The sequence below is a fragment of the Myxine glutinosa genome, chromosome 4 (genome assembly GCF_964187855.1).
Source record: "Myxine glutinosa chromosome 4, kmMyxGlut1.1, whole genome shotgun sequence".
Lineage (NCBI taxonomy): Eukaryota > Metazoa > Chordata > Myxini > Myxiniformes > Myxinidae > Myxine > Myxine glutinosa.
In genome coordinates, this window is record NC_136264.1 from 38,560,683 (window position 1) to 38,583,911 (window position 23,229).

The window sequence follows — 23,229 nt, forward strand, 5'->3', positions numbered from 1 at the left end:
TAAGCTGTAACACGTGCCCTTTTGTGGTTTGTTTTCAACGTATCCAATCACGTGACTGTTGTCGCGAAGGGTGCACTAACCGGAAGTTACGTACTTCCGCGGGTGGCTATACAAACATTTCGTATTATCAATATATATAAAACACAGTGTGTGTGTGTGTGTGTGTGGTGTGTGTGTGTGTGTGTGTGTGTGTGTGTGTGTGTGTGTGTGTGTGTGTGTGTGTGTGTGTGTGTGTGTGTGTGTGTGTGTAATGTTACCGATAGACTCCTAAACGGAGAGGCTCACGTACTTGATATCTGGCACAAACATGGCCATTGAGCCTGGGAAGAACATGGCCGACCTAAAAATTTATTTCATAATTTTTTTTACCATATTTTTACCTCAGCGCATTTCAGCGAGGAATATTATGACCGGAATGGCAGAGCAGCGCGCTGATTCGCTCAGAGCGATCACGTGATGTTCCTTGCCGCGCGATTGCGTTTTTTCACATTTCAGCGAGGAACATTGCCATTCACACCACATAGGTTTTTTTTCTTTCATCTTTAGATCCATATTTTTTGCCATAAAGGTAGCGCATTATGGCTCTCTCGAGCTCGAGTTAGCCAATCACCTGGGAGAATGAGGCCAGGTTGGCCACGCCCACGACACGACGCAGAGTTGCAATCGATCGCTCAGAGCGATCACGTGATGTTCCTTGCCGCGCGATTGCGTTTTTTTTACATTTCAGCGAGGAACATTGCCATTCCACACCACATAGGTTTTTTTTTTCTTTCATCTTTAGATCCATATTTTTTTTCAGCGAGGAATATTAAACACGGAATCTGAATCGGTGGCAGAGCAGTGCGCTGATTCGACGATTCTTGTGCCCTCCCCCTCCCCCTCCCACCCTCTCCTCCCCTCCCCCTCCCCCTCCCCCCCCTCTTCTCCCTCACGTTTATACACGGAATGCCGGGTACTTCCCCCCCCCTCTTCTCCCCTCCCCCCCTCTCCTCCCTCCCCCCCTCACCTCCCCTCCCCCCCTCTCCTCCCCTCCCTCCCTGTCCTCCCCTACCCCCGTTCCCCTCCCCTCCTCTTCCCCCTCCCCTCCCCCGCCCGCAATGCCAGGTACTTCCCTCCCCCTCTTCTCCCCTCCCCCCTCTTCTCCCCTCCCACCTCTCCTCCCCTCCCCCCTCTCCTCCCCTCCCCTCCCCATCCCCCCTCCCCTCCCCACCCCCTCCCCTCCTCCATCCCCCCTCTCCTCCCCTCCCCTCCCCATCCCCCCTCCCCTCCCCAATCCCCCCTCCCCTCCTCCATCCCCCCCTCCCATCCCCATCCCCCCTCCCCTCCCCCATCCCCCTCCCTCCCCCATCCCCCTCCCACCCCCCTCCCCTCCCATCCCCCCTCCCCTCCCCCATCCCCTCCTCCCCCTCCCCTCCCACTCCCCTCCCCCCCTCCCCCTCCCACTCCCCTCCCCCCCTCCCCTCCCACTCCCCCTCCCCCTCCCCCTCCCCCATAACCCTCCCCCTCCCCCTCCCCCATCCCCCTCCCCCCTCCCCCATCCCCGTCCCCCATCCCCCCTCCCCCTCCCCATCACCCTCCCCCTCCCCCATCACCCTCCCCCTCCCCCATCACCCTCCCCTCCCCCCTCCCCATCAGCCTCCCCCCCTCCCCCTCTCCCTCCCCCTCCCCTCCCCCCTCTCCCTCCCCTCCCCTCCCCATCCCCCCTCCCCTCCCCTATCCCCCCTCCCCTCCTCCATCCCCCCTCCCCCTCCCCATCCCCCTCCCCTCCCCCATCCCCCTCCCCTCCCCCATCCCCCCTCCCCTCCCCCATCCCCCCTCCCCTCCCCCATCCCTCCTCCCCCTCCCCTCCACTCCCCCTCCCCCTCCCCTCCCACTCCCCCTCCCCCCCTCCCCTCCCACTCCCCTCCCCCTCCCCCTCCCCCATAACCCTCCCCCTCCCCCCTCCCCCATCCCCCTCCCCCTCCCCCATCCCCGTCCCCCATCCCCCTCCCCCTCCCCCCATCACCCTCCCCCTCCCCCATCACCCTCCCCCTCCCCCATCACCCTCCCCCTCCCCCATCACCCTCCCCTCCCCCTCCCCCATCAGCCTCCCCCTCCCCCTCTCCCTCTCCTCCCCACCCCCCTCTTCTCTCCTCCCCCCTCTCCTCCCCTCCCCTCCCCATCCCCCTCCCCTCCCCTATCCCCCCACCCCTCCTCCATCCCCCCTCCCCTCCCCCACCCCCCCTCCCCCATCCCCCTCCCCTCCCCCATCCCCTCCTCCCCCTCCCCTCCCCTCCCCCCTCCCCTCCCCCATCCCCTCCTCCCCCTCCCCTCCCCCTCCCCCTCCCCCCCTCCCCTCCCACTCCCCCTCCCCTCCCACTCCCCCTCCCCCTCCCCTCCCACTCCCCCTCCCCCTCCCCATCACCCTCCCCCACCCCCATCCCCCTCCCCCATCACCCTCCCCCTCCCCCATCCCCCTCCCCCATCCCCCTCCCCTCCCCCATCCCCCTCCCCCTCCCCCCCTCCCCCATCACCCTCCCCCTCCCCCATCACCCTCCCCTCCCCCTCCCCCATCAGCCTCCCCCTCTCCCTCTCCTCCCCTCCCCCCTCTTCTCTCCTCCCCCCCCCTCTTCTCTCCTCCCCCCCCCTCTTCTCTCCTCCCCCCATCTTCTCTCCTCCCCCCCCTTCTCTCCCTCCCCCCCTTCTCTCCCTCCCCTCCCCCCTCCTCTCCCTCCCCTCCTCTCCCTCCCCTCCCCCCTCCTCTCCCTCCCCTCCCCTCCTCCTCTCTCTCCCCTCCCTCCTCCTCTCCCCCCCTCCTCTCCCCCCCTCCTCTCCCTCCCCTCCCCTCCCCCCTCCTCTCCCTCCCCCCTCCTCCTCTCTCTCCCCCCTCCTCCTCTCCCTCCCCTCCCCCCTCCTCTCCTCCCCTCCCCCCTCCTCTCCCTCCCCTCCCCCCCGCCTCTCCCTCCCCTCCCTCCTCCTCTCCCTCCCTCCTCTCCCTCACCTCCCCCCTCCTCTCCCTCACCTCCCCCCTCCTCTCCCTCCCCTCCCCCTCCTCTCCCTCCCCTCCTCTCCCTCCCCTACTCTCCCTCCCCTCCCCCTCCTCTCCCTCCCCTCCCCCCTCCTCTCCCTCCCCTCCCCCCTCCCCCTCCTCTCCCTCCCCCTCCCCCCTCCCCCCTCTCCCCTCCCCCCTCCCCTCCTCTCCCTCCCCTCCCCCCTCCCCCCTCCTCTCCTCCCCCTCCCCCCTCCCCCCTCCTCTCCCTCCCCTCCCCCCTCCCCCCTCCTCTCCCTCCCCTCCCCCCTCCCCCTCTCCCCTCCCCCTCCCCCCTCCTCTCCCTCCCCTCCCCCCTCCCCCTCCTCTCCCTCCCCTCCCCCCCTCCCCCTCTCCCCTCCCCCCTCCCCCCTCCTCTCCCTCCCCCCTCCTCTCCCTCCCCTCCTCTCCCCCCTCCCCCCTCCTCTCCCTCCCCTCCCCCTTCTCTCCCTCCCCTCCCCCTCCTCTCCCTCCCCTCCCCCCTCCTCTCCCTCCCCTCCCCCCCTCCTCTCCCTCCCCTCCCCCCTCCCCCTCCTCTCCCTCCCCTCCCCCCTCCCCCCTCTCCCCTCCCCCCTCCCCCTCCTCTCCCTCCCCTCCCCCCTCCCCCCTCCTCTCCCTCCCCTCCCCCCTCCCCCCTCCTCTCCCTCCCCTCCCCCCTCCCCCTCCCCCCCTCCCCCTCCCCCCTCCTCTCCCTCCCCTCCCCCCTCCTCTCCCGGAAGAGGGGGGAGGGTGATGGGCCATTCTCGTTCATTCTTTGTATTACTCCCCTTACTACCTCTCTTTCAGTTGCTTAATGTTAGGTAAGGTGTTGTTTTATGCGATGAAAAATTGTTTGGCAATTGACCAAAACATTATGTTGTTTGCAGCCACCTTTAAAGCAGTAATGTCCTGTTTGTGTCATTTTCTATAAATATAATGGGCAGTAAACATCATTACATAAGCATGAATCTTTGGTCTGTTTCCTGAACATTTTAAGTGCTCAATTTGCATCAATATTAATTCTTCAAAACTGCTTGCCTGTCAACAACTACCTCAATTATACACCCTTCCTTGTCCAACCCTTAAGTTTACCAGTGTACATTTTTTTTACTTCTGCCACGAAGGGTGGGCGGAGGTTATGTTTTCACCCCTGTTGTCTGTCTGTTTGTCTGTGGGCAGGATATCTCAAAATGTATGAATCGATCGATACGGCAAAACGTGGTGCGCAGGTTCGGTGTGTGACGAGTTATAATCTATCTATAATTCCATTAATCTCTGTGTGTATGTGTGTATGTGTGTATGTGTGTTTGTATGTTTGTCTGTGACCGCTGTTTCTCGACAACCACGGGTCCGATATACTTTAAACTTGCCAGGTATATTGCTGGGGACCCGAGGATGTGCCTTTTCAAGGTTTGAAATTAATCGGACAAGTACTTACCGAGCTATGGCGATTTAGCCGTTCGCCGTTCGCTTTGGCGTTGCGAATGGACCAAACCATTGCATGTAAATAGAGGGGGGGGTTCTGTGGTCGTTGCGAATGACCAAACCATTCATGTAAATAGAGGGGGGGGGGGTTCTGTGGTCGTTACTGCCACGTGGTTTCAAAGTTTTTTTTTGTTGTTGTTGTTTGCACGCATGTTTTTTTGCACCCACGTACGGGCACGCCCTAGGATGTTTACACACATACACCCCTACACAAATTTTTTTTTTTTTTTTTTTGGCAAGGAACGGGCACCCACGTACGGGCACGTCCTAGCTTATATATAGTACGGGCATGCCCTACTCCCTAGTCTATCTATAATTCCACTAATCTCTGTGTGTATGTTTGTTTGTATGTTTGTCTGTGACCGCTGTTTCTCGACAACCACGGGTCCGATATACTTTAAACTTGCCAGGTATATTGCTGGGACCCGAGGATGTGCCTTTTCAAGGTTTGAAATTAATCGGACAAGTAGTTACCGAGCTATGGCGATTTAGCCGTTCGCCGTTCGCTTTGGCGTTGCGAATGGACCAAACCATTTCATGTAAATAGAGGGGGGGGTTCTGTGGTCGTTGCGAATGGACCAAACCATTTGATGTAAATAGAGGGGGGGGGGATTGTACCGTACTCGCAAGCCGTTCGCTTTGCCTTTGGCTTTGCGAATGAACCAAACCATTCCATGTAAATAGAGGGGGGGGGATATAATTTTAGATATATATATAGTACGGGCATGCCCTAGTCTATCTATAATTCCACTAATCTCTGTGTGTATGTTTGTTTGTATGTTTGTCTGTGACCGCTGTTTCTCGACAACTACCGGTCCGATATACTTGAAACTTGCCAGGTATATTGCTGGGGACCCGAGGATGTGCCTTTTCAAGGTTTTAAATTAATCGCAGAAGTAGTTACCGAGCTATGTCCAAAAAACGATTCAACCAATCAGAGAGCAGCGAGCTATCACGTGTGCCGAACGTGGCGAACAGACTCTGCCTCGGATGGCACATTTGAGAGCGTATTCATTTATTTCCCGTCGGCAAACTATGTTGCCGTTAAACTATGTTTTAAAACGAATTAAAACTAATTTGCGATTCATCGTAACTGCGATTTGCGACCTTCCGGACAGTCAAATGAGGACGTCACTTCCGGACTTACGTAGCGGCTAGCGGGCGCCATTTGGAGGAGCTGGGAGGACTCAGTCGTGGTAGAGTGAGCCTGAGTGAGTATATCAAGACAAGAACAAGATCTAGAAGGAGGTATGTACGGTGCGATTCATATAATATATTGTTTAGTTATCGTCGATGAGGAATTTGGGGGCCCGATTAACTGCAGCGCCATCCGAGCTGCGGCGTCGGGACGATACATTCATTGTACGGTAACATCACGCACTTACGGGCACGTCCTATATATATAGTACGGGCATGCCCTAGTTTATTCAATTTTGGTGAAGATCAGAATCTGGATGGATACAGGACAAGATGGATAAAGAGGATGCATGGGGTGGATAGTATGGATATGGAAGGAAACTCCAAGGAGCAAAAACTGAAAAATTGGAAGGAGGAGGGATTTGGGTGCGGTTAACTGCAAATTTTGGGTGTAAAACCATGATCTTGTAGCGGTTACCGCTGGATGCACACAATCGCCTTGCACCGGCCAGAACACGGCCAGACGCGCCTCTCCCGGGCATGCCCGGACTCACTGTTCCCGGGCACGCCCGAACCTCCCGGGCACGCCCGGTCTCGTCTTTCCCGGGCATGCCCGCTCTCGCCTTTCCAGGGCTCGCCCAGAGCGTCCGGGCATGCCCGCTATCGCCTTTTCAGGGCTCGCCCAGAGCGTCCGGGCATGCCCGCTATCGCCTTTCCAGGGCTCGCCCAGAGCGTCCGGGCATGCCCGCTATCGCCTTTCCAGGGCTCGTCCAGAGCGCCCGGGCACGCCCAGCCTCGACTTGCCAGGCCGCAGCCAAACACGCCCGGGCAGGTCCAGACTCGCCTTTCCAAGGCTCGCCCTTGACACCCGGGCATGCCCGGTATAGCTTTTGCCGGGCAAACTTCCCGACATAAATGTGTATATATATTGCTGCCCGATAAACAGGCTTGTCAGAATACCTGAGCTGTTTTGTTTCAATAAAGCAACTCGGACGAATTCCGTCTTTGGTCGCGTCAATTCTTTCGACTCGCGTTGGAGCGCAGTTCCTTCATTGGTGACCTACCGACATGGATACGGCAGTGACGCTTAAACTGCCTACCTTCTGGGAGGCTCACGCGGCTGTTTGGTTCGCTCAGGCGGACTCTCAGTTCGCCCTGCGAGGCATCACTGCGGACGACACCCGCTTCCACCATGTTGTGGCGGCGCTCGGTTCCGCCACCGCGGCCCGCGCCTTGAGCCTCCTCGAGCACCCGCCGGCTGCTGAAAAATACGACGCGCTGAAGACACTCCTCCTCGACGCTTTCGCCCTCTCACCGGCAGCACGCGCACGGCGCCTGCTCGCTCTGCCCGAGCTCGGCGACACGCGCCCGTCCGAGCGCATGGACTATATGCTCTCGTTGCTCGGTGAGCACTCTCCGGATTTTATGTTCCGCGAGCTGTTCCTTCGCCAGCTGCCTCACCCGGTACGCCTCGCCCTGGCTGGCACGTTGATCACGGATTCCCGCGCCCTCGCCAGGGAAGCCGATAAGATCTCCTCGGCGGGCCAGCACATCGGCGCGGTTACCCGCCGCCGTCCGAGGCGACGCCCACGACACCCGAGCGCCCTGCGCGGTTGGAGGCCGAACTGCCGGTGCAACTGGCGGCCGCCACGCCGCACCGCCCGCTTCCGACACGACGGCCGGGGCCTCCACCTGACCGGGCGTGGTGTTATTACCACGCCAGGTTCAGACACAAGGCTCGGACGTGCCGGCCCCCGTGCACTTTCGGCAGGTCGGGAAACGGCCGGGCCGGCGTTCATTCCCAGCCATGAGCGCCGGCCACTCGGGCAACTTGCTGTTTATTCGGGACAAAGCTTCTGGGCGGCGTTTCCTGTGTGACACCGGCGCCCAACTGAGCGTCATACCCGCCTCCGAGCAGGACAGGCGGGACGCCGTTTGCGGCCCCTCTTTGGTCGCTGCTAATGGCTCGGCCATACGCACTTTCGGCCCACGCGTCGTCACCCTCTGCTTCGGCAGCCAGCGTTTTCAATGGACTTTTGTGACCGCCTGCGTCCCCATGGCTTTGCTGGGCACCGACTTCCTCTGCGCGCACGGGCTGCTGGTCGACGTCAAACGTCGTCCCCTTGTCAACGCCGAGACCTTCAGCTCCCTGGCGTGCACGATGAGCAGCTCCGCGCCGACCGAACTGGCGTGCACCCTCCCGGCAGCGAACGAGTTCGCTTGCCTGCTCGCGGAATTCCCGGCCCTCACGCGGCCGACGTTTTCGGCCGTCGCGGTGCGGCACGGGATCGAGCACCACATACCCACTACGGGCCCGCCGGTCTACGCCAGGGCCCGCCGCCTCGACCCGGCCAAGCTCGCCGTGGCGAAGGCCGAGTTCGACGCGTTGGAGCACCTCGGCATCGTGCGGCGCTCCGACAGCGCGTGGGCCTTCCCACTGCACATCGTGCCAAAGCCGGGGGGTGGATGGCGCCCGTGTGGCGACTACCGCCGTCTCAACGACGCTACCACCCCCGACAGGTACCCGATCCCGCATATTCAGGACTTTTCCGCCCGTTTGGCGGGACGGGTCATCTTTTCGAAAATTGACCTGATACGGGGCTACCACCAGGTACCTGTCCGGGCGGCCGACGTCCCGAAGACGGCCGTCATCACGCCGTTCGGCCTGTTCGAATTTTTGCGGATGCCGTTTGGCCTCAAGAACGCGGCCCAGGCGTTCCAGCGCTTGATGGACGGCGTGCTGCGCGACCTGCCGTTTCTTTTCGTCTATCTGGACGATATCCTCGTCGCCAGCACGTCCCGCGCCGAGCACCTCCCCCACCTCCGAACACTGTTCGGTCGCCTCAGCGAGCACGGCTTAATTGTCAACCCGGTCAAATGCCACTTCGGCGCGACGACCGTTGACTTTTTGGGCCACCGCATCACCAAGACCGGGGCCGTGCCGCTGCCGACCAAGGTCGAGGCCATCACCACGTTCCCGCGTCCCCGTTCCATCAAGGCCCTCCAAGAGTTCCTTGGCATGGTGAATTTTTATCACCGATTCGTGCCCCGCGCTGCTCAGCTCATGCGGCCCCTTTACGAGACCCTCCGGGGCAAGCCGGCCAAGCATGACATTGTTTGGTCCGCGGCCATGGACGCGGCCTTCGCCAGCGCCAAACGGGCCCTCGCCGACGCAACGCTGCTGGCTCACCCGGTGCTCAACGCGCCCATCGCCCTCACTACGGACGCCTCCAACTACGCGGTGGGCGCCGTCCATGAGCAATGGGTGGACGGGGTTTGGCAGCCACTCGCCTTTTTCAGCCGGCAACTCCGGCCGAACGAGTTAAACTACAGCACGTTCGACCGCGAGCTGCTCGGGCTATTCCTGGCCGTTCGCCATTTCCGACACCTCCTGGAGGGCCGCCCGTTCACGGCTTTCGTCGACCACAAGCCGTTGGTCTACGCAATGGCTAAGGTCACGGAGCCGTGGTCGGCCCGCCAGCAGCGCCACCTCTCCGCCGTGTCGGAGTTCACCACGGACATCCGGCACGTCGCCGGCAAAGACAACGCCGTGGCCGACTGTCTTTCTCGGGCCAGCGCGAACGCGGTCCACCTCGGCGTGGACTTCGCGCTCATGGCGGCCGACCAGACCACCGACGCCTCGGTGCAGGCACTCCGTGCGGCGGACACGGGCCTCCGCCTGGCCGACATTCCCTTCGCGGGCACCGTCCTGCTCTGCGACATCTCCCAGGGCCAGCCTCGCCCCATCGTGCCCGTTTCCTGGCAGCGCCGCATCTTCGCCTCCATCCACGGCCTTTCTCACCCGGGCCGGAAAGCTTCTCAGAAGCTGGTGTCGGCGCGTTTCGTCTGGCACGGCCTTCGACGAAACATCCACGACTGGGCCAACGCCTGCACGGCCTGCCAGCGGGTCAAGGTCCACCACCACACCCAGGCCCCGCTGGCACCTTTCGCCGTGCCTGAACGGCGTTTCGACCACGTCCACGTGGACCTGGTGGGTCCCCTGCCCCCCTCGCGGGGGTTCACCCACCTGCTCACCATGGTTTTGACAGGATCACCAGGTGGCCGGAGGCCGTGCCCCTCGCCTCCACCACCACCGCCGACGTGGCGCAGGCGTTCATCGCCACCTGGGTCGCGCGCTTCGGCGCACCAGCGGACATCTCGTCCGACCGCGGCCCACAGTTCACGTCTGAGCTTTGGGGCGCGGTCGCCCGTTCGTTGGGGGTCACGCTGCACCGCACCACGGCCTACCACCCCCAAGCCAACGGGTTGTGCGAGCGGTTTCACCGCTCCATGAAGGCCGCACTCATGGCCGGCCTTCAGGACGACGGTTGGGCCGACCGGCTGCCGTGGGTCCTTTTAGGCCTTCGCACGGCCCCCAAGGAAGACCTCCAGGCGTCCGCCGCCGAGCTCGTCTACGGCCAGCCGCTCCGCGTCCCGGGCGAATTCGTGCCCGACGCTACCAGTCCCTGGTCCGCCGCTCGCCAGCGCTCGGACCTCCAGGAGGCCGCCCGACGATTTGCCCCCGTGCCGACGTCCCGCCACGGTGGCCCCCAGTCATACGTCCCCCCGGCGCTTCGCACAGCGGAGTACGTCTTTGTGCGTCATGACGCGCACCGGGGGCCACTCCGGCCGCCGTACGACGGGTCCTGCGACGGGGCGACAAGTCTTTCATCGTCGACTTCGGCGGCCGGCCGGACCGGATTTCTGTGGACCGCCTCAAACCGGCGCACATGGACGTCGACCGACCACCACGGTTGGCCCTTCCTCCGCGGCGAGGCCGCCCCCCGTCCACAGTTCCCCCCGCTCGACCACCCACCACCACGTCGGACCCCTCCCCACGACCCTCCAGGGGTCGCTTCGGCCGGGTCATCCGGACCCCCCTTAAATTGACCCTGCCGGTGCAGGTCGATTCTGGAGGGGCGTGTGTAGCGGTTACCGCTGGATGCACACAATCGCCTTGCACCGGCCAGAACACGGCCAGACGCGCCTCTCCCGGGCATGCCCGGACTCACTGTTCCCGGGCACGCCCGAACCTCCCGGGCACGCCCGGTCTCGTCTTTCCCGGGCATGCCCGCTCTCGCCTTTCCAGGGCTCGCCCAGAGCGTCCGGGCATGCCCGCTATCGCCTTTTCAGGGCTCGCCCAGAGCGTCCGGGCATGCCCGCTATCGCCTTTCCAGGGCTCGCCCAGAGCGTCCGGGCATGCCCGCTATCGCCTTTCCAGGGCTCGTCCAGAGCGCCCGGGCACGCCCAGCCTCGACTTGCCAGGCCGCAGCCAAACACGCCCGGGCAGGTCCAGACTCGCCTTTCCAAGGCTCGCCCTTGACACCCGGGCATGCCCGGTATAGCTTTTGCCGGGCAAACTTCCCGACATAAATGTGTATATATATTGCTGCCCGATAAACGGGCTTGTCAGAATACCTGAGCTGTTTTGTTTCAATAAAGCAACTCGGACGAATTCCGTCTTTGGTCGCGTCAATTCTTTCGACTCGCGTTGGAGCGCAGTTCCTTCAATCTTATAAATATATAAGATCATGGTTTTGGATTGGGGATGTTCTGAGATTTTCCTTGTATGCAAGAGGTTTGTTGTCTGTAAACTTTATAATTATTCACATTGTCCCCAAATTTGGAGTGCATGTGTGAAGTTGAAGCATTTTGGCACTTATTGCACTAACCCAGGGTTGCATGATGTTAGGTTTGCTGGAAGTGACCATGCAGAGGTTGTTGCGGAAGGTGGTGCGGAAACGTTGTCTATCGTGAACGTTTACTGCCCCAGGGCCGATCCAGAACGGCCTGATCGTGCTGCATTTAAGCTTCGCTTTTACAAACTGCTGCAGCTGCGTGTGGAAGCCATCTTGAGTTCTGGAAGGTGAACGTTCTTTCATGTTTTATTTATTTATTTATTTATTTATTTATTTTCTACACTTGGTCTAGGCTCGTTTGAGAGACACATATGACATATAATAAATGGAGTGGGAGACAAGAGGGGGGAGAGAGAGGGAAGTACAATAACAGTAGGGAACAGGGATATCCGTGGAAGGGAGAGGGCTGGGGTGGAGTATATAAAAAATAACCACCTTTAGAGGCCATTTTTCCCCGCAAAGCAGGGGTTGGCCTTTTTCGGGAACCGTGGTTGTTGTTGTTTTTTGGTCCCCTTTTTGAAGCAATGTTTTACGGCCGGATGCCCTTCCTGACGCCAACCCTTTTTGCCGCCTTTAACGACAAACAGGGAAAAAAACAGTGAGTACACAGGATAAACAAGATGGACACTACAAGGACTTTCAGTAAAGATATTGGAATTTGAAGGAGGTGGGTTTGTGGTGGATTAATGGGTGTAAAAAAAAAACATCAAGGTTTTGGATAGGGAACAATAAGAGATGGTGGTGAACAGCTGTTTTAAAGACCTGGAGGAAGGAGTGGGATTGAAGAGAGTGAGAGAGTTTGTTCCAGAGGCGGGAAAAAGAAGGATGAAAGGGTGAAGGTGAGCAGAGAGTCTTGATTTTGGCGGTTTCACCAGAAGAGGGTTGCTGGCAGATATTGTGCGACCTGTAGGAATATTTGGGAGACAGAGCACAGACAGAGCAGGGGGAGCTAGGCCGGAGAGGAGTCGGTAGAAGACAGAAAGACCACCAACTTGCTTGCGGTGAGAGAGTGACAGGCCCTCAGAATCGGCTTAATCGCAGGAGATACAAATGATTCTAAAAGCTATGGTTTCAACAGTGTAAAACTGAGCTAGGTGTGAGGCAGGTGCACCAGCCCAGAGGGGAGAGCAGTATTCCATCAAGCAGCGGATTAAAGCCTTGTATGTGGTGAGGAGCTAAGAGCTGCCAAGGAAGGACTTTGCACGACGGAGGATGCCCCGTCGGCGACTGGCTTTGGAGGCCAGCTTGGAAATGTGGTTTTCCCAGGAAAGATGGCAAGTAGTGAGACCTAAAAGCTTGAGTGACAGAATTTCTTTAAGAGGATTGTTGAGAAAGTAAATGGGAGGGTTTTCCAGACGGTCTTTTCGGAGAGACATAGTGAGTGAGATTTGTCAGGAGTAAAGGACATGTTCCACTTGTTTGACCAGTTTGTGATTTTGTCCAGGTCTGCAGAGAGTGAAGAGGCTGCAGACTGCCGATCTGAGGGATGAGGTATGGAGCGGCAGAGAGTGGAGTCATCAGCAAAGAGATAGAGAGGATTTTCCAGAGAATCGGAGAGATCATTAATGAAGACCAGAAAAAGCACAGGGCCCAGAACACTGCCTTGAGGAACTCCAGCCTGAACAGAAAGGGGAGATGAGAGAATTCAATGTGAAGCCACATGCTGACTACGATAGGAGAGGAAGTCTGCAAGCCATGTGTGGAGGTTTCGCTGGACACCATAAGAGGAGAGTTTGGTGAGCAGGATGGGGTGCCAAACAGTACCGAAGGCACGAGATATGTCAAGGGAGACAGCTCTGATTTCCTGTTTGGCATTGAGGACCTCCATCCATTGTTGAGACAGCAGAAGCAGCATGTGCAGAGTAGAGTAGAGTAGAGTAGAGTAGGGTAGAGTAGAGTGGCCTGGTCTGAATCTAAATCGATGATCAGAGATCAAGTCATTGGAAAAGAGGAAGAATTTGATGTCAGAAGTGATGATGGATTCCATGACCTTACTGATGATTGGGAGCAGGCTGATTGGTCTATAGATCCAAGGATATATTTTTGCACCTTTTTGTGTAAAGCGGTGATGTTGGCTAATTTCCAGGTAATGTTGGCTGATTTCCAAGCAGATGGCAGATGACCTTGAGCAAAAGTGAGGGTGAAGAGAGCAGAGAGAGGGTGTGATAGAGCGGCAGAGCAGGATTTTGGGACCCATGATGTCGTCTGGTCCATTTGCAGAATCAGAGTCGAGGTTTGACAGAAACTTCTCCACCTTGTCAGGAGAGAAGGACACAGAGTCCAGGAGCAGCTCCGTACGACTGGGTAAGCTGGGTACAGAGAGAAATGGGTTTGGGACACAAGATTTGGAGGCAAACACAGAGTTGAGACATTCAGCTTTTTCACGTGCGGAGTCAGGTGTGGGGAACAATGGAAGGGGAACAAACACCAGAAACGGATTTGACCAGATGCCACCAGGATTTGGAGGAAGGAGACAGGTTTGAGAGTTCATTCTTGAGTGTGGGGAGACAGTGCTTCCCCTGGCACTCCTGAGGGTAGACACACACTTGTTCCGAGCTTTGTGAAAGGAACTGAGATTACCTTCAGTTGGATTAGCCTTCTATGAGGTGAAGGCAAGTTGCTTCATGGCAACTGCCTCACCACAAGCTTCAGTGTACGATGGACGGGAGGAAGGGTATGACAACTGAAGACGAGATGGGATAAATCTGTGCATGAGAGAGAGCAATTTTCTTTGGAGGAATTCCCAGGATGAGTTGATGTCAGAGATAGTAGAGATGGGAGACCAGTCCAGATGTTTGATGGCTGCTTGAAGAACTTGCCAGTCAACATGAGTGCAAGCCAGACACGTCGACCCTGAGGAGGCTCTATGTCTATGAGAACGGCCAGAGAGATATCCACTTTAACAAGCACATAACCAGATGAACCTATTGGAGCAGATGAAGAACAGCAGACATTTGCAGGTAAGTTAGTCATGACCAAGTCGAGAAGAGATGATGTACCGTTGACTGAGGTCCAGGTTGGGAGGTTGATAGATTGTGTCCGTCCCAATGAGTCACAGAAGTCGTTTGCTGAGGTGTCATGGCAGGTGAGAGAGGTACTCACACCCAGCCAGCTGCCATTATGACAGTTGAAATCACCACATATGAGGAAGAGAGAGTTGGGTAAATGAATAGAAGTTGGTCCAAGTTGTCCGACAGCGAGATGTGAATGGAGTCATCACTGTTTGGCGGACGGTACAGCACACATATGAACAGAAGGTGGGAGCGAAGGGGAGGACGTAGCCAGAGGTACTCATGGGGTTTGGGAGGTGCAAGAGCAGTACATGGAGAGTGAGAATTGGAGTTGTTTTCATATCTCTTTCCCATTCATATATCATACTCCCCATCTGGATCCGCTCATTTAAAGTGTGGGGTTTTTCCCCTAATTTGGGTATTTCATTCAAAAAACTTCTCAGAAATCGACCATGCTGGATATGCGGCATCAACACCTTGCCCTAACCCAGGGGTTCCCAACCTTTTTTGTGTTATGGCCCCCTTGGCTCCCAGAGCACATCCCCAACACCCGCTCCCTTTCGCGAGGGTTGAGCGGCGGAGCGTGTGTAAGCAGGCTAGGGGGGTCTGAGGGAATGCCCCCTAGAAAAATGTTGATTTCTAGATGCTCTGTGGTGCATTCTGAGAGGTGTTTTTTCCTTTAATTGGATATTTTATTTGGTAAATTATTACACAGAAAATGAGGAATTCCAAGTAGCCAACATGAACATTTAGTTCCATAGTTTTTTTTCTGTTCCTTACTGGCTCCCAACTACATCGTTTTTGGAAGAAGCGAACAAAGCAACGTCGCTCGTATGATGCATGTTTGATATGAGATTTTAATATTATCAGTAGCAACACTATGGATAGCATAAAATAGAACTGTCACACAAGAAAACAGTATGAAAAGGTTCCAAGTCAAGAATATGTGAAAACTAAAAACCTCTGTTGTGTCTGTATTTAACGCAGTGTGTTATAATCTCACAAAAAGAAACTCAATTCGACAACAACTGAGGTAATCAAAACTAGGGACGTGGTGCATGCGCCGTAAAAGTGAATTAAAAACTCAGTGGGATGGCTGAAATTGCATTTTAGCTACCAATTGGGGTATCCGTGGTTGAGTCACAGTCAGGGCACAGTGGAGGTCATCTTCCACGTGGAGCCGATTACGCAATATTTAATTTTTAGTATGGTTCAAATTACCCCATGCCCCCCCCCCCCCCGAGAAATACACCATGGCCCCCCAGCGGGCCATGGCCCCCAGGTTGGGAACCACTGCCCTAACCTTAAGTTGTGCTCCCCATGGCCGTATCTCCTCCGGAAATGGGTCCACGGACCCCCTCTCCGTATCCTTCATTTTCACTAAAATGTCTTCTGCTCCCATGCCTCCTGGCCGATTCAAACCAAATCCGACAGGATGCATCAGGATAGGTAGGTCTTCTTGGGTTGTGCTCCTCGTCTGAATCCGCCTCCTCGAAGGGAGTCCTCAAATTCAGATAATTCTTTTCCAAATCTTATCCTTTGAAACTTGCCACCAAATTTCAACAAAACTCGCTTGGATGCATTAGGACCCCGCAAAACAGTCGTCGTGGGGTCCGTCCCCTGATTCGTCATTTTCACTGAAACATCTTCTTCTTCATAACTACGAACCAAAATTGAACCAAATTTGACAGGATCCATCAGGGCAGAAGGGTCTTCAGTTATAGGGTCTTCAGGTCCATGGCACCAAATTCAGTTATGGCATTCAAAACTGGGCTTTCGCTAAATCCAATCAGGACCCCATGAACCAAAGTAGATTCCATTCAAACAGTCCCGGCCCAATTTTGCTTTATCGGTTCCATCTCCGGCCACCCCGCATGTTGGAGAAATAACTGTCAGTCCCCCACGGGGCTATTAATTATTTATTTGCAAATAATTACCTCCGCCACCAAAGGAGGTTACGTTTTCACCCCTGTTTGTCTGTCTGTTTGTGAATAAGAAATCTCAAAAAGTTGTGGATGGATTCGGACGAAATTTGGCAGAGATGTAGCGTATGTAACAAGGATGAAATGATTCGATTTTAGTGAAGATCTGGAGTCGGATCCGGCTAGTAGAAATTTTAAGTGATTCTTCACCATTGGGAGATAGGGCCAAAAACGATACATAGCAGGATATCTCAAAAAGTTGTGGACGGATTTGGGCGAAACTTGGTGCAGAGGTTGGGTGTGTGACGAGGACTATTCGATTCGATTTTGGTGAAGATCTGAATATGGATTCGGATATGAGAATTATTTAATTTTTAAAGTGTTCTTCATCGAGTAGTTGTGCTGAAACGAACGTATAGCAGGATATCTCAAAGAATTATGGACGGATTTGGACGAAACTTGGTGGATAGGTTGTGTGTGTGTGACAATGAAGAATCGATTCAATTTTGGTGAAGATCCGGATCCGGCTAGTATAATTTTCTAAGTGATTCTTCACCATTGGGAGATAGGACCAAAAACGATACAAAGCAGGATATCTCAAAAAGTTGTGGATGGATGATTTTGATTAAATGTGATTCTGCATTGATTTTCTGGTCTACTCTGAGATACAAAATGTAAACTGTTCACCTGGCGGAGGTATGCTCTCTACTGAGTGCCGTTCTAGTTAATCAGATATAAATGCATAACTTCGTATTTTTTGTAATCCTCTGTGTTGTGTTGAGTTTTGTGCACCCGTCATTTTGATGGGCTTTCCCTCTCGTACCGAATAGATACCTTATGCTTCTTTTTAATGGCGTTGGCGTTCCTTATCTCACAACTCAACCACCCTGGCATCTTTCTCCCTCTAGTTTTACACCTCTGGAATATACCCACCCTGCACTCCACACATTTGCTCCCTGAAGGTTTCCAATTTCTCTGATGCTGATTGTCCTCGATTTAGCCTCTCCCAATCTACATCACCCAGCTGGCTCCTCATATCCTCGAGGTTTGCCTTCCTGAAATCGAATGGCCTTGCTCTACCATCCCGAACTCTAAACATAATCCTTGTGCACAAAAATTTATTGTTAGTGACCCTAATTGCTCTTGAATTGCAGGTCAATGGTAAACCAACTTGCTGATAAGGATAACCAACTTGAAGGATAAGTTGCTGAAATACCTCATGCCGTTTTGCTGAATTTGCTCTCTTGTTGGTTAACAGCCATGTGGTGCTCCTTGGAGACGTGAACACAGCACACCGACTGATTGATCACTGTGACCCCGACAATCCAGTAAGTAAGAAACTGCTTCTATTGGCGTTCCTCTGATGACAATTTGTAGTTTCACACCAAATGCATTACGTTGATAAATGATGCCAATATAGGTTTGCAAAACATCTTGATGAAAATTATTTCAATATTTTTTCAAATCTTGCCTCTCTGTGAATGTCGAACTTGCTTATGTTTGGTTTAAATCGGCTTTCATGTTGTCTTCCCCAGCTGACATTTGATGAACATCCTGGCAGGCGCTGGCTCGACCATTTTCTTTGCATAAACACTCATGAAGAGGTTGTTGCTCCTTTTGCTGCTGGAAATGATCAAGAGTCCTGCAATACTGATTCTAAAATGCATCGTAACTCGAGCAATTTATGTGGACACATTGAGGACGTGTCTAAGATTTCTGCTGTAGAAGAATCTGAGCTTTGCTTTGATGACAAAAGTGAAAATGATTGTTGTGGTACAAAGTCTGGATCAGGAGGACATTTTGTTGATGCATTCCGGTTGCTCCATCCTAGCCGTGAGGGTGCTTACACCTGTTGGTCTGTTGCGACTGGTGCCCGTGCCACCAACTATGGCACCCGTATTGATTATGTATTTCTTGACCGCCACTTAGCTCAACGAGGCCTTGTTGCATGCACAATTGATTCCGACGTCTATGGTTCTGATCACTGCCCGGTGCGAGCCACGCTGCGCTATACCTTGGTACCTGCGTGTCATGTGCCACCACTTTGTGCAAGTCTTATGCCTGAGTTTTCTGGCCGACAACAAAAGATTGGTGCATATTTATTGTCAAAACCTTGCTCACGTTTGTCAACTGTCAGCTCCAGAGGGGTAAATGTGAGTGAACAGGTTGAAGTTCACAGTGCTTCACATTCCGCCTTGTCCAAAAGAGCTCCAGAATGCAGGAGGGACAGAGGGGCGAAGCGAGCGAGAGGGCGTAACGGGATCGATGTGCCAACTCGACAGCACGACGTGCGAAGATTTTTCAGTGCAAAAAGCAAAGGTGAAGATGAGATAGAAAAGTGTCATAGAAGTCAAAGGGATGGAATCTTGAAAACCTGTGAGCAGTATGCTGTGGAAAACACTATGTTACAAACAGAAGCAGAGATCAAAGTACAAAATAATGAAGGGTTTGAGCCAAAAAGTCTGGATCCATTGTTGGACAGCAATAGTGTAAGTTCAGATAGACAATGCAGCCAGGAAGTGAGCATTGGCAGCAAAATAGATGGTTGTTGTGCATCACAATCTGAGAAGAATGGAGGAGCAGCATTTTGGAAGACCTTGCTTGCTGGGCCACCACCACCCCCTTTGTGTCCAGGTCACGGTGAGGCAGCCGTGCTGCGGATAGTTAAAAAGAGTGGCCCAAACCAAGGACGTCGCTTCTACGTATGTGCTAGGCCGGCAGGGCATTCTGATAACCCCGCTGCACGCTGTGACTTCTTCCAATGGACCAAGAGGTGATTGGTGCTGCTGGCAAGGATTGGTATGGTCGATTTATAACTTGAATTATCCATGGTGTAGATAGGCTGAGGGCGGCACTTAAAATCAGTTGTTGGAGTGGAGTAACCTGCAGAGGGAGGTTTTTATTTCCCATTCCATCTTTTCATGTTGTGCAATACAATCACCAACTCGAAATGTACGTTGAACCCGCCCCGTCAACCGACAAGAGAAGATATGCCCTCATTGTTTCAAACAAGATAGCAGCCTCATCCATACATATTCTCTTCTCCATGCATCCTCTCTTTACTATAAACGATACACGCGTTCCCCTCCCTCCCTCTGTCGCATCGTTCTCCTGATCATCTTCTCCTGAAATCTCACAAGAATCCATGAAATCACAACTTGTGTAATTGCACAAGAAGCAAATGTCAAACACAGAGGAGAGTTACATCCACGTCGATGATCAATCAAATGGAGTGATCATGTTTGTGTCATTTTAGTCTGACTTTTGTATGACGAACAAGTAAAAAAAGCTAATTCGATTTCTTACCCATGGAATATTTTTTCCTGCAGATTTTTACTTGTAATTTTGTTTTGAAATAGGCAATTATCTCCAAGAAAATGAACAAACTCCGTTAATAACTTCTTGAACAAGTTTTTGTTTCATCATCGGATCTTTGTTTTAATAAACAAAATCCCTCCTAAGTGATCTGACAATGGTGGCGCCAGGCACACAATCCATCACACACCGACCTTTATTATTCCATATTGGAACTGCAGGTGCAGACATGATGTTGCTGAACGTAGGAATGTTTGAGCCTCCATTTGGTGCATCAAAAACCCCAACCATATTCATGGCATCATGTCAAAGCTCGTGTTTTACATCACATAGACTTGAAGATGCAGGACAGGAATTATCCGAGACACATTTTCCTTTCTCGTTCTCATAATCGCATCACGTCAGATCTATCCTGTGACCGAAAGCCTTGCAACTTGTGAGTCAGGCCTCCATAAGCAAGATGAAAAAAGCTGATGTATCGGAGGCCAGGGACATTTTACATTGGGAGGTATAGGCTCATAACAGGTGTGCAAGTAATCTCATTATGACGCACTGAAGAAAGTTTGGAGGCCGAGGTTTCCAGAAGGTTTTACATACAGGTCCTTCATGTTGAACCCTCACTATTTATTGAACAAGGTATCGCCCTTGGTATGATGCACAATTCTTAAGCTAACATTTCCCTACTTAACACATCAAAATGGCTAAACTACCCGAACACGGCGCGCATACTAACCTGTACATTTTTACCTGTTCTAAGCCCACCTCCTCCCCTCATTCCCCCCCCCCCACCCCCACCACAAACATAACAATATTTTGTTTAAATACTGCTAAACGGGTTTTTTTGAAAGTGACAAGAAGGCAATTTGTGTTCTACAATGTTCAAGTATGTGATTCATTTTAAATAAAATAAAGATTTTAAAGGTTGTAGAAATTGTTATTTCCGATGTTTACCGCCGTTGATGCATTGGAGGCCAGGGATAAGCGTCTTTTCCACCTCTATATTTAACACGTTACATTATTTATTTTTGCCTGTTTGTATCCTTCATGACATTCCGAAGAACCAAGTTTCCTGTTTTGGAATGATTTTCAATTTTGTTTGACTGCCAGACAGGGAGACAGACTAAACTAGAACGCCACAGAGCGCATACTCCCGCCGTGAGTGGCCGCTGCTGAGCCCTATCTTCCAATGGTAAAAAATCCTTCAAAAAATTCCTGGATCCGGAATAATATCCTGAGCTTCACCAAAAACTAATAAATTCTTCCTTATCCCAAGGGCAATCATCCCACCAACTTTCATCCAAATCCGTTCAGAACTTTTCCAGATATCTTGTTCACGAACACACACACGGACGGACACGATCGAATGCATTACTCCCTGGTGGGAGTAATAAATTACCTTACTCCTCTCTGCACACGTGCGATCAGGACGAGATACTGTACAACTTGCCAAATTCAGAGCCAAAGTATTGCTAAGCTACAGGTTCGTGTTCTAATTAACTCCGCACCGAAGGTGGATGGAGGTTATGTTTTCACCAATGTCTGTCTGTTTGTCTGAATAAGAGATGTCAAAAAGTTGTGGACGGATTCGGACGAAAGTTGGTGGAGAGATTGCGTATGTGACATGGAAGGCCGATTTAATTTTAGTGAAGATTTGAATACGGATCCGGATCAGAGAATTTTAAAAGTGAGTTTTCACGATTGAGTGACGGGGATAAACCGATTATATGGCAGGATATCTCAAAAAGTTATGGACGGATTTGGATGAAACTTGGTGGACATGTTTGGTGTGTGACACGGATGAATGGATTCGATTTTGGTTTTGGCACATGAAAGCCCGCTTGGAGTTTGCAAAAAAGCACCTAAAGGACTCAGAATGTGAGAAACAAGATTCTGTGGGCTTTCATGTGTCTTTCCCTGAGGTGAGGCTTCCGTCTGGCCACTCTGCCATAAAGCCCCGATCGGTGGAGTGTTGCAGTGATGGTTGTCCATCTGGAAGTTTCTCCCATCTCCACACAGGATCTCTGGAGCTCAGCCAGAGTGACCATCGAGTTCTTGGTCACCTCTCTTACCAAGGCCCTTCTCCCCCGATTGCTCAGTTTGGCCGGTTGGCCAACTCGAGGAAGAGTCCTGGTTGTTCCAAACTTCTTCCATTTAAGAATGATGGAGGCCACTGTGCTCTTGGGAACCTTCATTGCAGCAAACAAAATTTTTGTGGGCTTCCCCAGATCTGTTCCTCGATACAATCCTGTCTCTGAGCTCTGCAGGCCGTTCCTTCGACCTCATGGCTTGGTTTTTGCTCTGATATGCATTGTCAGCTGTGAGACCTTATATAGACAGGTGTGTGCCTTTCCAAATCATGTCCAACCAATTGAATTTACCACAGGTGGACTCCAATCAAGGTGTAGAAACATCTCAAAGATGATCAAGAAAATGGGAGGCACCTGAGCTAAATTTCAAGTGTCATAGCAAAGGGTATGAATACTTATGTCAATGTGATATTTCAGTTTTTTCTTTTTAATAAATTTGCAAAACTTTATAAAATCCTGTTTTCTCTTTGTCATTATGGGGTATCGAGTGTAGATTGATGAGGGGAAAAAAGAATTTAAACGATTTCAGCATAAGGCGCAACATAACAAAATGTGAAAAAAGTCAAGGGGTATGAATACTTTCTGAATGCGCTGTAACATGATATTTAAAAAAGTTATGGACGAGTTAAGACTAAACTTGGTGGACGAGTTGGTTTGGTGACAAGAACAAGCCGATTCGATTTTGGTTCAGGTCCGAATCCAGATCCGACCGATCAGTGGGATGCAAACCATAAGCTGGTCAGCCTGGTGGAGGTATGCCCTCTTCGCCTCTACCAAGTGCCGTTCTAGTTCATGTTTGATTCGTGTTCAAAATACAACGTTCAATTGAAATCAAGTCGTTCCTCGATCATAAACTGACTTCTGCAGACAGACAGACAATGTGAACCAATTGCTCGAGCCTGATCTTTCGCTTCGCACACGCAGGTCATATATTTGGCAGTTCCAATCATGACGCACACATTGATGTATCTTCCTGCGTGCAAAACTCCAGGATGACAGTTTATTTCCGGATCAACATTTAAACCGAGGATACACAACTCATTAGCAAGTGTGCACTCCTTCCGGTTCCGGCTCGGCTGTCTTCCCGGCCCATCTGTGACTATCAAGGTCTTGTGGTTTTCGATGTCATCGAGTGTGTGCTCATACCTGCTCGGTCCGACTTGCGTGTTCAGTATTCTGAACGTCCACATCACAGGACTATCTGGTTGATGTTGGGAAATTTCAGTTTTAAAATGTTCAATATATTCTCGTGACCAAGATGTCGGGGGTTTAAAGGACCTGCGAAGGAGAAGGTCATTTACCTCACAACATGTAGGGTAAGCAGACGTTTCTCGGCAATAGGGATTTGTTGAATCATCGCTTCACAATGCATCCGATGGTCGATATAGAAATGATGCCAAATATCATCAGCTGTCATTTGTCATCACGTGAAATCAATGACAGAACTTCTGGCTGCAATCATCATTCAGAGACCAACGTGTTGATGGTAAATTCTGCAATCGTTTCGCCATTCACCTCAAGTGAAGTCATTCAGTTGCACACAAAATGGCACTGACTAGCATCGAGGTTCCCAAACTTTTTCGCCTCTCTGTCGCTGTCTCTGTCTCTTTCTTTTTCTTTCTCTTTCTTTCTTTCTTTTCTTTCTCT

The 23,229-nt window shown here is 53.0% G+C and overlaps 1 protein-coding gene across 2 annotated transcripts in view; it reads left to right on the forward strand.

Annotated features, from left to right (window-relative positions):
• APEX2 (apurinic/apyrimidinic endodeoxyribonuclease 2) overlaps positions 1 to 20,415 on the forward strand; it is a 25,601-nt gene extending 5,186 nt beyond the window's left edge. For both annotated transcript variants that reach the window (XM_078775639.1, XM_078775640.1), the window contains exons 4-6: positions 11,301 to 11,474; positions 17,439 to 17,508; positions 17,716 to 20,415. In XM_078775639.1, coding sequence (XP_078631765.1) covers positions 11,301 to 11,474; positions 17,439 to 17,508; positions 17,716 to 18,957 — 1,486 coding nt within the window. In that variant the 3' untranslated portion in view covers positions 18,958 to 20,415. The remainder of the gene's footprint in view (positions 1 to 11,300; positions 11,475 to 17,438; positions 17,509 to 17,715) is intronic.
• Positions 20,416 to 23,229: the final 2,814 nt, after the last annotated feature.